General features: G+C 44.4%; 1 protein-coding gene across 1 annotated transcript in view; it reads right to left on the bottom strand.

Annotated features, from left to right (window-relative positions):
- Positions 1 to 13113, bottom strand: part of FAM120A (family with sequence similarity 120 member A) — a 125257-nt gene that overhangs the window by 76191 nt on the left and 35953 nt on the right. Inside the window, exon 2 of the mRNA XM_073592325.1 lies at positions 4662 to 4908. Coding sequence (XP_073448426.1) covers positions 4662 to 4908 — 247 coding nt within the window. The remainder of the gene's footprint in view (positions 1 to 4661; positions 4909 to 13113) is intronic.

Genomic DNA, 13113 nt, shown 5'->3' with positions numbered 1-13113 from the left:
TGAAACAGGTTATATGTTACACCCATATTTTTGGTAGAAGCAACATATTCCAGCTTCAGCAGCCAGTTAACCTGATCCCCCCTTGTTGTGACATTGGGCAGGGGATCTTCTTCCCACCCCCGCTGACATACCTCAAAGCAGCGCGGATGTGCGGGGCTCCACCCACGCGGCTGCGGCATTCATTCACAGTTTCCTGTGAATCAGTCAACTACCATCAGCTGACGGCTTGTAGTTCTGAATGCAATGCAAGGGCACTAATGATACAGTACATTCACAAGATCTGCAGATTTCAAACTGACAGCCCATAAACAGGTACAGGCTGAAAGCTGCAGGGTTTGGATGCAGAAGCCAGATATTGCACCCCTCATCCTCTGATCACAGGTGTAATGCTTTCCAGGCTCCCACAAAAACAATAAAGGCACTTTTTTTCCCTGTAAAAATATGTGCATTTTTTTTTTTCTAAAAAGTAAACTTAGGCCAGCCATACACGGTTCAAATCTCTGTTGGTTCAGCAGGAACTGGCAGAGATTCGCACGGTTAATGGGCAGGCTTAATGTACCAAGTTGATTGATCAACTTGGGTACAACAAGCCTGCCGGATTCTCTTGCGATTATCGCTAGAGGCTGCTCTAGTCTTCTCCCGGCAAGGACGGCTTCCCCTTCCTCCGTGCTGGAAGAAGACCATGGCCGGCAGCAGGGATTCCCGCAGAAACACTGTGTTGCTGGGGGAATCAAGCGAATTTCTTTCCTGCAACTGGTTGCAGATGAAAAATAAGCCCTGTGTATGGCTAGACTTTAGAGCCAGAGCTTTGGCACGTTCCTTCATCCCCGAATGAGAGTCCCTATCTGTTATAGAGGCTCAGAATGCTCAACTGAGAAACTGTGGGACTGGGGTGGCCATTATATGCTGAGAATCTCAGAATTTCTGGAACTCTCAGAAATGTAAACAAATGATGATAAAAAAAAAACGGAGCCATGATTTAGACATTTAGTGCCCAAAAAGGATCCATCTCATAAGCGATGTGGAGATCTCCTCTGCTGTGCTATTGTATTGCGACAGTGGGGGCATGGGGGTGGGGGTCCCCCTACTGGCTGCATGCGCTGTTCTTAATGCTTTTTTTCCAATATAACCATCCGATCTGAACCAGTCAACTTTTGGTGTGTGCATTTGTGGCTTTAGTCTCATCTACAGCAGAACAATGGGGTGGTAAGTAATAGTTCTAAGAATATGGGGGTTATTTACGAAAGGCAAATCCACGTTGCACTTCAAGTGCACTTGCAAGTGCAGTCGCTGTAGATCTGAGGGGGACATGCAAGGAAAATAAAAAACAAAATTTTAGCTTGCACATGATTGGATGTTAAAATCAGCAGAGCTTCCCCTCGTTTCAGATCTACCCCTCAGATTTGCTGCGACTGCACTTCCAAGTGCACTTACAGTGCAAAGTGGATTTGCCTTTCGTAAATAACCCCCAATGTGTATTTATTGCCCTGTATGGAGGGCAAATTATTTTTACCACCACTGGCCTAAAAAAAAAAAAAAAAAAAAAATTATATTATATATATATATATATATATATATATATATATATATATATATATATATATATATATATATATACATATACATACATACATACATAGTACAGGCTAAAGCCAGGGAATTCTACAAAATACAGATTGCCTAGTTTCCAGTTTTACTAATTTATTACCTAAATGTCACACAACTTTGAATAAATGTACATCCACAATGTACTCCGTTCCCTATAGCTGGTTAGAAAAACTTCAGTTATTGCTGCTCCATCAGAGGCAAATTACACGGTGTTGGGAACAAAGAGGCACTTCTGGCTAAGCCAACAGAACGAGCTTGGCCGCCTCCATCGGAGATTAGCACCTGATGCCCCACTGAAGGATTCTGTAACCTTGACAACAGAACAGGCCTCTCAATGCGGAGCTGTTATGATCAGTTCACAGACTCGCTCGCTTTCTCTCCAATTACTCAAAACACGATGCTAAGTGCCACATTTTTCAACCACCGTTTTTAGATCGTGGTCATTACCCCAGAAACTGGGTTTCCACGTTATTCAAAAACTATTCTATTTAAATAAAAGAACATTCACCACCCTGGAATCTTTTAAGATACTGCTCCTTGGTTACACGTCATTCACAGCGATCACATAGACTCCCTTCAAACCATGGAAAGCGTTACATTATTACCAACAATAACTCGGCTACAACTAAGTAGCACTGCCTTCTATGGCTGGTGTTTTCAGTCAGTTCATCAAAGTCATAAAAGTAATCCATATAGCAGAATGTAATAAAGCCAAGTAATCTCAGTAGGAGGTTTCTCATTCCCATGTTAGTGATTTCTTTGCGTTCTAGGCATTTGTGCATCCATTCCGTTATAATTCCGAGCTTCTATCAAAACATGGATTACAATACAAGCACAATAAAGCTATAGTAACAATTAAAAAACAAAAAAATAAAACGCATCTGCAGTATACAAGTCCTCATACTTGACTCCTTTGCGGAAATAAATTTGCTTTAAAACAGGTTGGCTTTCATAAACCTGCATTTACATAATCAGGTTACAAAGTACAATAAATGGATGTCAGTTTAATAGCAGATATTCATTCTACCACTATTTATGTTGCCTTGGAGAACTAAATTGAACACCACTGTAAATTACTGCTTTAGGACAATAAAATAAAGCATGCATGAATAAATCGAATGGAAACAAAGTTGTTTTTTTCCCTGCTTATATCAAACAGATTTTCCTTTTGCCAGCATAAGTTAAACTGAAAAGGAAGAATCTGAATTCAACAGTCAACAATATGTTTTCTTCATCCACATTTGTGTATAACATCTTCCTTAAAGGAGAAGTTCACCTTTTCACAAAAAATAATAAATGCACAATTTTTTGCAGTTAAAAAAAAAGTGCATTTATTATTTGTTGTTTCTGGAGCCTCTAAAGCAGGGGTACAAGTCCCATCGTGCCTCAGCCTCTAGGAGTTATGCCGGTGAGTCTTGCAATGTCTCATGGGACGTTTCAAAACAGCTGGAGGGCCCGAGGTTGCCTACCCCTGCTCTAAAGCAGATTACTGGTGCCATGCAGGTCTCCTGCAGATCCAGTCAGTGTATCTGTGTGCCTATATATCCCATACAGGCTAGGAGATACAACCTGACAGGCAGAGAGAATGAACTACCACAGCGCCATGGTAGTTCATTGAAAACTACAAGCCGACAGCCACAAAGACTGCCTGACCTTGTAGTTTTCCATTCACAGAGCATTGTGAATGAGTGATGCAGCCAGGCGGGCAGCCACTACAACTGCCCTGTTATCTGCTGCAATGCATCAAGCCACTCACACATAGTCGCTGTCAAGTCACTGCCACCCCCTCATATACCCGCCAACTGAACTCTCTGTTGCTCACCCCTGGTTTCCACCCCAACTGTGACCCACTCAGGGATGGCAATCTCTGCTTCCTTCAGGAAGACACTGCCAAAAGCCCAAGGGCACCATCTTCCCTCCCCTGCCTCCTCCCAACATCCTGGCACCAAAAAACAGAAGTCACCACTCAGTGCCCTCAACCTGCCACCTGGTCTAGTAACTGCCTCCAGGAAAAGTTGGGGCAGTGCTAAGGTGTGGGTGTAGTCTCTGTTAGTTGGAAGAGTGTGTTGGAAAAGGCGTTGGAATGCAGGGCTGTGTGAAGACTGCTTTGTGCCCTCTTCAACATTTTGCTATAGGAAACCCTTTTCTATTGCATCCTTGTTGCTAGGTCTACAAAAGATCTGGGGCTAGAGCCCATAGCAGCGTAGTAAAGAAAGTCATACGCTTGGGCGGACAAACACATGTATAAAATATATGTGTGTGTGTATATATATCGTCATAGAGCCCCCCTTACATCAGGGTTCTCGGTGAGCCTCCCCATTGCATCAGGGTCCCCAGAGAGCCCCCATTATATTAGGGTCCCCAGGGAGCCCCCCACTTACATCAGGGTCCCCAGAGAGCCTCCCCTTGGGGACCCCTGCAGAGAATGGGGGCTATGGGCCCCTGATTCGGGGTTACAGCCCCAAAAGCCACCCCCTAGCGACACCACTGCCTTTCACCATGAAACTCTTCCTGCAACCGCGGCCACTTACATGCACGCCTAACCCCACCCCTTCTCCGCTCATACCACCATACTTAAAAACCCTAACCTTTACACCCCCCTCTGCTTCCACCATCAAAATGTCATACCCAATCCCACCCCTCCTACCACCACACCTGCACATTTAACACAACCTCTTCCCGTGACACCAGCACACCTAACCCGACACCTCCACAGCAAACCTCTCCTCTTCCCTGCTCTCCTAACCTCCACCCTTATACCCAATCTTCATGCTGAAAACCCACACCTTCCCCGAGGTCACCATAGCTGTACATGTAACCATCAAAATCACCAATAGGCATAACCTCCCATCCCTTCCTTACCTCACTATCCCCACCTCAGCCTTGCCTGCTTTGAAAGAAGCACAAAATTGCTAGTTTCTTCAACATAAGGGCCAGCATACATGAGCATTTGTGTTCTGCTTCTGACATGAAGCATTTCTGACAGGTATGGAAAGCAAAGTAGATTCTATTGGACAACTTAGATTGTAACAAATGTCAAACATCATGATTACCTAGAAGAGCAGCAAAAATTGGGAAGCGGTTGGGATTAAGATCCAGTTGTTTAGCCACCTCGTGCATTAGGTACTGGCTGGTTGTGATGCTTTTACCATTGCGGCTCAGTTTGAGTGCGTGAGCACTGAAGTAATACGGGATATTGCACAGTGCATAGTCTGAGTCATAGGCGACCAGACCATGGAATCCATTTTCACGGCAAAAACTGATGACTTCTTGATGATGATCTTCAATGCTCTGTGCAACCTGAAAATAAAAATAGAACACGCTTTTCAGTAAGACAAATGTTCAGGACAATAATCAGCATTATGATGAATCTAGCATCAGATGTATATTTTTTTTCATATGTGTGCATTCTAAGATAAAGAGTAACACAATCTCTTAAACAAGTCAAAGTTTCACTTCCCCCAATAGGCCGGTGCTAACTTTGTACAGGAATCATCCAGGATCAGTATCTACTTTTGGACTAAGGCAGCCCATAGATTAGTCTTTTTTTTTTTTCCGTTCAAACAGCAAATTGAAAGAAAGAACTAACTAGAATCCCCCAACCACACATTTGATGTGGATGAGGGAGTCCTCCCCACCGAGCTAGTGTATTCTGACAGTGGGGAGACTTCGCGCATTGTCAGTATACACTGATCAGCACTTCCGGCTATAGCCGGTGTGAGCAAGCAGAGAAAATCTGACAGGGCAGTTGCACAGAAGTTAATTGGTAGATTGACTTTTGTACAAACTTCTTGCCCATACATGGATCGAAATTCAGCCGGTCCCTGCTCAACTGGCCAAATTTCAATCCATGTACAGCCAGTTTAAAAGCAGTTGTAAATCTAGAAGGTTTTTTTTTTTTTTACCTTAAAGTGGTTGTAAAGGCAGAAGTTTTTTTTAAGATGAAAAAAATCTTCTGTGTGCATTAGCCCCAATACTTACCTAGCCCCATTTCGATCCAGCGATATTGCACGAGAGACTGGGCTGTCCAGGACTCCCCTCATTGGCTGAGCCAGCAGCGTGGCACCATTGGCTCCTGCTGCTGTTAAAGTTTGTGAGCCAATGAGGAGAGAAAGGGGGAGGGGCTGGGCCATGGCTCCATGTCTGAATGGACACAGGGACCTGCGGCTTGGCTCGGGTGCCCCCATAGCAAGCTGCTTGCTGTGGGGTCACTCAACAGGAGGGAGGAGCCATGAGTGCAAAAGAGGGACCCGGGAAGGAGGAGGATCCGGGCTGCTTTGTGCAAAACCACTACACAGAGCAGGTAAGTATAACATGTTTGTTATTTTTAATGAGAAAAAACACAGGACTTTAGTATCACTTTAATGCATTGTGTGCATTAAGAAAAAAAAAAAACTTCTGTGTTCTGTAAAATCATTGCACAGGTATGATATGTTTGTTTTTTTTTAAATATTAAAATTGTAGCTTTACAAATCACAAACCAAGATGCTTGCTCAGTGGAGGAGGTGAGATTGAGGAAAACCTCCCTCCTGCATGGGGCAGGCAGAATACATCCTTCTCCCAGACTGCACCATTCATCCTAGAGACAGTTGCTTGCCTGAAAATCAAGAACCGATTTTAATGATATACATTTTAATTAAAACTTCCCTTATTTTCAATCCTAACAGAAACAAAAAAAAATTTTAAAAAAGTAACAGATTTTAAGCCTTTCACTATTATCAAACTGAAAAAAACTGTTTGGGTTTTAAATACACTTGTATTCAGAGTCTGGATACTGAAGATGTTTTACCCAACTACGGTGACCTGAGGTGTGCCATGGACGCATGGAACAGTATGCTTAAAAGAGGGCAAAAATACAAGAACTAGGTAAAGCAATGTGAAGTTTAATGGGAAATGTGAAGAATCAGTCAAGCAGAGTAGCAAAAGCTAGTTTAAACTTCCTCATGGGGAATATATCGACTGAATCAGGATGATTTCCAATATCACATGCATTTAATAAAACATACAACGGGACCTCTTGCTTGGATGCTGAGGACGCCGCCCCGATCCTAAAGGAATGACCCGAAAGCTGTTTCGGATTTAATCCCAAATTAACAAGGAAAATTCTAACATGTGAGATGAACTGTCTGGAAGCCAGAGGTTGCTTAGGGAAAGGGAGCAATGGGCTATCTAGAGGAGCTGCTGCGAACATGGAGGAGAGCTGGTCCAGGACATCAACTGGACACCAGATAGCGTTAGTTTTGTAATAATTGATAATGAAATCCTGACCAGTCTGCCGATTTTTGTTGTTGGGTAGTTGAAGTGAAGAGTGATCAGGAAATCTGATGAGACTAACCTTAAGGAGCACCAGTGCATTGTGGCTGGCTTGGAATACCTCCCCGGGTCTGAGGAAACCGAAGTAACTTAGGAAGACAGCAGCCTTGAGGACAAGGCTGGGACCTGAGCCAAAAGGTGAAAGGGACGACAAATCTGAAAGTCCACGGAACATTCGGCCGGTGATTGGCAGACGAGTCAAACGTGACTGACCCTGACCTTTCTGTATACCTTTCAAAATGGCTTTGATTGGATGAGCCACAAAAAAGGATGGTCTATCAGGATCCTGGAGTGACATAAAGTGCTGAATACCTGAGAAGTACAACTTGATGGTAATGAATGAAAAAGGACAACTCGCCATGACAATAGGCAGCGAAAGCCAACATGTATTTGACCTCTCCAACCCAATTGCAGGGATAGAGGGTCGTGTATCTACAAAAACACTTCCAAGCCGTCCTGTACGCCCTGAGAGTATTCCTTGACAATGAAGAATTCACCAGGTTGGCAGCCTGCACCCCGAGTGCGACTAATCCATTGTCAACGTGGAAAAAGGAGGAACCGGCTTGCCCACCCGATCTGCTTCTGGATGCTGTAAGAAGAAACGCCGGAAATCAAACCGAGATAAGGTATCAGCAGCCACATTATAGACACCACTGATAAACTCGTCCTGGAAATGAAAATTGTGCATGAGGCCCAACCATGTCAACCTGCGCATGAAGGACATTATAAGGAGCGACCTGGATATTCCTTTATTGAGAATTTCAGCTGTAGCTGAATAACTGTGTGACCAGACCAAGTGGGACCCCAAGTGACTGCCGCTGCAACTATTGGATACATTTCGAACAGAGCAGAAGTCTGAGCAAACCCGGATATGTTGAAAACCTCGGGGGGGGGGGGTCATGGACCGGTCATCCATTGACATCCAAAAATTGCTGCAAAACCCACTGAGGCTGCGGCATCTCAAAAAATTCTGGGGGACATGGCAGTAGGTAGATGGATAAACATGGAAATACTGTACCAATTGCTCAAAAACTGCATCAGCTTGTAACCTCACAGCCAAATCTGTGTCCTGGCACAGAGGTAGGAGAGCAACCTAGACACAAATAACCTACCCTGAGGAATAATCCTCATGGCAAAGTTGAGCATGCCTAAGAGTGACTGCAAATCCTTCCTAGCGCAAACAGTGGACCTGACCAGATTGTGAATGGTGCCTCGAATCCTATCAAGCGTCTCTTGAGGCAAACTGGCAATCATGCGATTGATGTCAAGGGTAATACCCAGAAAGGTAATAAGAGTGGAAGGCCCTTCCACCTTATGAGCAGCTAAGGGAACGTTTAAATCAGAAAACAGTTCCGTGAGTGATTCAAGATCCTTGGGAGACTGCGCCGAGCTCTCGAATAGCAAAAAAATCATCCAAATAATGAATGACCTTGTGACACCCTTTGCAATTAGACAATATCCAATTGAGAGCTGAGGCAAACTGACTACTCTTAGAACCAAAAGTAAATTTCGTGTCAAAATAACTGCTTGCGCCATTTGAACCCATGCCATTGCCAGAGGGTCAGTTTGATGGGGAAGAGTTTAAAGGCATCCAAAATATCGGCTTTAGATAGCCATGTGCCCCTACCTGTCAACAAAATGCACTGAATGGCCAAGTCCACTGACGAATATTGCAGCAAAAATTCTTCTGAAGGAATAAGAGAATTAAGACTAGGTATGTGAGGAATGAGGAGCAGACAAGTCATAGACTAACTGATGTTTATTTGAAAATTTACCCTTAACCACACCAATGGGGCTAAGCCTCCACATACTGAAAGGTGCAGCGAGAAACGGCCCGATGACAAACCCCTTGGATAATTTGATCTGTAACAATTCATCAACTAACAGGGCATTACTGGCAGCAGATAATAGGTTAGCACATTCAAAAGTCTCCAAAGGTAAAGTGATGAGGCCCGTATGAAAACCGTCAGAAAAACCCTCTACGAGAAATTGCCTGAGAGCTGGGGATGGGTGGTGTAACAACCAGAACCCTAACCTGAAAACACTGACTCGGCTTAGTCAAGAAGAACTGGACAACTTAAGGGGACAGGAGGATTTGGGGTGTGCCCTGAAGCAGTTGGCACAGATATGAAGGAGTCTGCATTGATTGTAGTTACAGGCTATGTAATTGAAATTATTACACAGCTGAGCCTTGCCTAGATAGTGTATGGGTCTGCCCAGTTTGTCTACCTGACGTCCCTGCGGAGGATCCACTGAACATCTGCCTGGTAGAACCCGTAGGCAGGGAATGCTCCATATTGGGACACCAATTGGTGGTGTGAGCTGACAACTGACAATGGCCACATGTTGGAGTTTTCTGATTGGCAAAGTGCTTACAGAACCGTTCCATGTCAATATTGCTTCAACATGTGACCATTTGAAACTGCGGCCAAGTAGCTGCGGCCGTCGTCGAAAACGACCGGTGATAGTCGTAGAATGTAGAGCCACCGTATTTGTGCGCCAGGTCCACCACCCTGTTGAGATACAGGTTCAACTCCTCTCTCCTGCCAGGACTAACAGCACAAATTACATCTATATAAAACGCCAAAGGAAAGAACAAATTCCGCTATGCCTTGAGCCTCGGGTCCCTAGTTTTGAGAACCAGAGACTTTCCCACAAGTATAAGACTTGTTTTCAACAATGTCTTGTGAAGCTATGAGCAGGGACCCCAGATTTATATCCTTTCCCTCTAAGATATCTTTTTTGAGGTTGGCAGGGATGAAGTGCACAGGGTACACGGATGGCAGCACTGAAAGTGGAGAAGGAACAGCTACAGGTAATGGCATGCTGGTACTACCTGCAGAGGTGCCAGCTTGCACAGAGGCTATAGGAGCAGCAGCAACTTCCACCCTGGCTGGGCCTGGCTGCTCTGCACTAGTGGATGGCTGCAGCTGGGACGGGCTTGAAAATAAAAGCCTAAAAAAAACTCTGTTTTCCTGGCCATGGCCAAGAACAGAAAGCCCCTGCGTTGGAGCTCTGCTATGAGCTTTGGTATAGTCCAGTTCCTCAGCGATGGGCTCTGCCATGCTCTGAACCCCTAACAGGAGTAGGAGGGGTTAAGGCAAATTCGTCGCTCTCCAAAATGTGTGACATGTTCAAATCTGTAGAAAAACCCAACTAGAGACCATCAGACCCAAGCAAATTACTACCGTGCATAACTATGTAGGCACCGTGAACCAAAACAAACAGGAACAAGGCGTGAGGGTGAACCTAGTGACCGTAACCCCGTGTGTATGCAGTAAGCAAGCTCAAGTAACCTGCAGCGCAGGTAATTAAAAAACAAACACTCAGAGCTTGGAACCTACAGACAGTGGTAGGCAGAAATAGGAATGTAAGTGACGTGCAACGTATGATGTACAGGCGAGAAGACTAATATTACAATCATTAAAAACGAAACCTCATCCTGCACGGATCTGTAGCTGTGACAGACCCTGGTATGTAGTGCAACTAGCTATGACCCCTGACCAAAAGACACACAGAACACACCTTGCTGTTCCTGAACGTAAAATGTAGAATCCACCTGCAACATCATCATGACATATGCACTGAATAAAATGATGGAACGAACAAGCAGAAAATCAAAACCTAAAAATGCAACATCAAAATCAGACACTCACCTGAGACAGGTGAACCTGCAGCGGAGAAAGAAAACCGTGAACCCCCCCTTTTTTTAAAAAGGGGGGCAGGAGGAATCAGGCTGTGCGTGGCCCGTCTCGCCTGTAAGATGTGACAACGTGCTAAATGCCCGTGACAGTGGCAGCCCAAATGAGGGGCCAACGTGGCCACCAAGCTGTGGGAGCTACACCAGTGCAGTTCCCAGGACTGAGGCCCCTGGAGCTGGTGTGGCTGACCCTGAACAACCACCTTAACAGAGTGTGACATGTACTTGGTGGCGGGAGAAGAAAGGTGACCGTGTGTCAGAAAAAGAACTAAAAGGACCGCGAGACCCCCCTCCTCTGTATGTGTATCTTATGAAGGAGTTGAAATCACCAGGCTACGCGAGCCCTACCATGCCTGACCTAATCGTGCTAATGTACGTGATCTGGCAACCCAACTGAGGGGCTGAAACAAGGCCACCAAGTTGTGGAACTACAAGAACCAGCGGTTGCATGAGTGATGCGCCCAGTGCTATTGGCCCCTGATGCTGGGATGCTTACAGGTGGCCAAACTAACACCATGGACTGACCCAGTGATTACACCATACACATGGGGGTCAGGTGACTAAGTGAAACCCCCAAAGAAAATGGTGCAGCAGACCCTGACAGAGCCACCTGTAGTGACAGATCCTTAGGGTCAGCGACCCCCCATGGTATAGCACCTGACAGTCAGCAGCTCTCCGCTCGGGGAGGTGAGAGAACCGAATTTGGTACCTAAACTGCTTCAGTCCATTGTTAAAAACTGTTGGCACCTCTCTGGGTAGTGCACTTGTTTTAGTTAGTATAGGAAGATCCTGGGCTGACAACCATTATATTTAAGGAGTTGGTGGGGTGTAAAAATTTGACAAAGGTGACTCCCAGATTGTTTAAATACCTATTAGCGCTGGCACACACCACTGCTTTATCATAATTCTTCCTTATTATCTGTAATGCAACTGGTAGCAGAGACCCTAACTGCATTGTGGGAAGCAGGAGAAAGCATGCCTTAGCTTTGACGTCTCTTTGCAAACTGGGTGTGGATATCTGATAGAACAGTAACAGCATGCAGTCTCTATCATCTCTTGCCAGGTCGTACTGGCAAATCTAAGGACAGGTTTTACCTTCATTCCAAAAGGGCCAGCAATGTAACCAGCCACAAAATGAGCCAGGCAAGGGCCAGCAAAGTAAGCAGCATAAAAAATGTGCAAAGGGCAATAATGTGTGACAATAACCTCACTTCACTATGTAAATGGAAAAATCTGACTAGTTGCTACGTGTTAATTATTAACGTCTGGGCATTAGTCTATTGTCTTATTTCTTTGGAAGGATGAAAATTTTAGGAACACTTGCATTTCCTGCTTCCATCATAGTATTCCATTATGTAGCTACTGCAGTTAAAGTGAAACTAAGCCCTCCTTTCCAGCCAAGGAAGCTGCCATCTTGGCATGTGTCCGACCTACAACTGTCATTGAGCTGCACCTGTGATCAATAATAACACAAGCCATTTGATGGTTTGATTGTTTCGTTGAGAGCACAAGCAAATGTGATAGTTAGCATTCCCGTAACTGTTTTATGGATGGGTTTAGTTCTGCTTTAAGCCCTGGTTAAAATTGGTGCGATTTGACATGTCAAATTGACAATTATACCGTCCTAATCGGTGCAACGCTGCATCGATTTCAAAAAGTAGTTTCTGTACTACTTTTTGTGATTTCGGGGTGTGATTTCTATTGACATCTGTGCAGAAACCCGCACAGATGTCTCTGAAATCGCCGCCGAAATCGGGACTGACATGCGGGATTGAAATCGATTTCCGCAGCTCAGTGTGAACCTGGGCTCAATAAAACTCTAGCAAAATAAATCTTGGAACACCCGATGTATCCAAGATTCTTCAAGTACTGGCACATTTCAGATGTTGCTTACACTTAAACACACACCCAACCTTGTTTTCAACTGGACCAACCAGGGTGATACAGAAAGCATAGTAATCTTTAAAAGGAAATTGAGATCACCAATATGTTACTTATCTAACTGGCTCACTGGAGCTATGCAAATAATTACACAGTGCAACTGCCATACAATGTGCACAAACAGTTCCTTTAAGAGTGCAATATAGGAGGTCTGGGAAATCTATCCATTTGCAGTCAGACAGCAGAAATAAATCTATAGCTCCCCTCCAATGTGTGTCAGCAGAACCTACCTGATGAATAAAGCTGACCATACATGGATCAGATTTTTCATTCAACCAGCAGGTTAAAAAAAAAGTTATTTTCCACACCATTCCAAAAAATAAAGGTCTGCTCTAAAAAAGGTTACAGGAGTTACTTTGGTGCATCTTTGGAGCAGAGGGCAGCCCATTCAATTGAATGTTACTCCAAAAATGTGGCAAAATTAAAACGTGCAAAAAAAAAAAAAAAAAAAAAAAAGTGATGCTTTTACCTGAACAAAAAAAAACAAAAACACCTCTGTTCGCCCAATCTGATTGCCAGAAGGTCCACATAGCAACCAGGAAATTAGCATT

This window comes from Aquarana catesbeiana, linkage group LG07, assembly GCF_042186555.1.
Source record: "Aquarana catesbeiana isolate 2022-GZ linkage group LG07, ASM4218655v1, whole genome shotgun sequence".
Classification (NCBI taxonomy): Eukaryota; Metazoa; Chordata; class Amphibia; order Anura; family Ranidae; genus Aquarana; species Aquarana catesbeiana.
The sequence above is the reverse complement of the archived record's forward strand: the minus strand, read 5'-3'. Positions and strand labels throughout refer to the sequence as shown.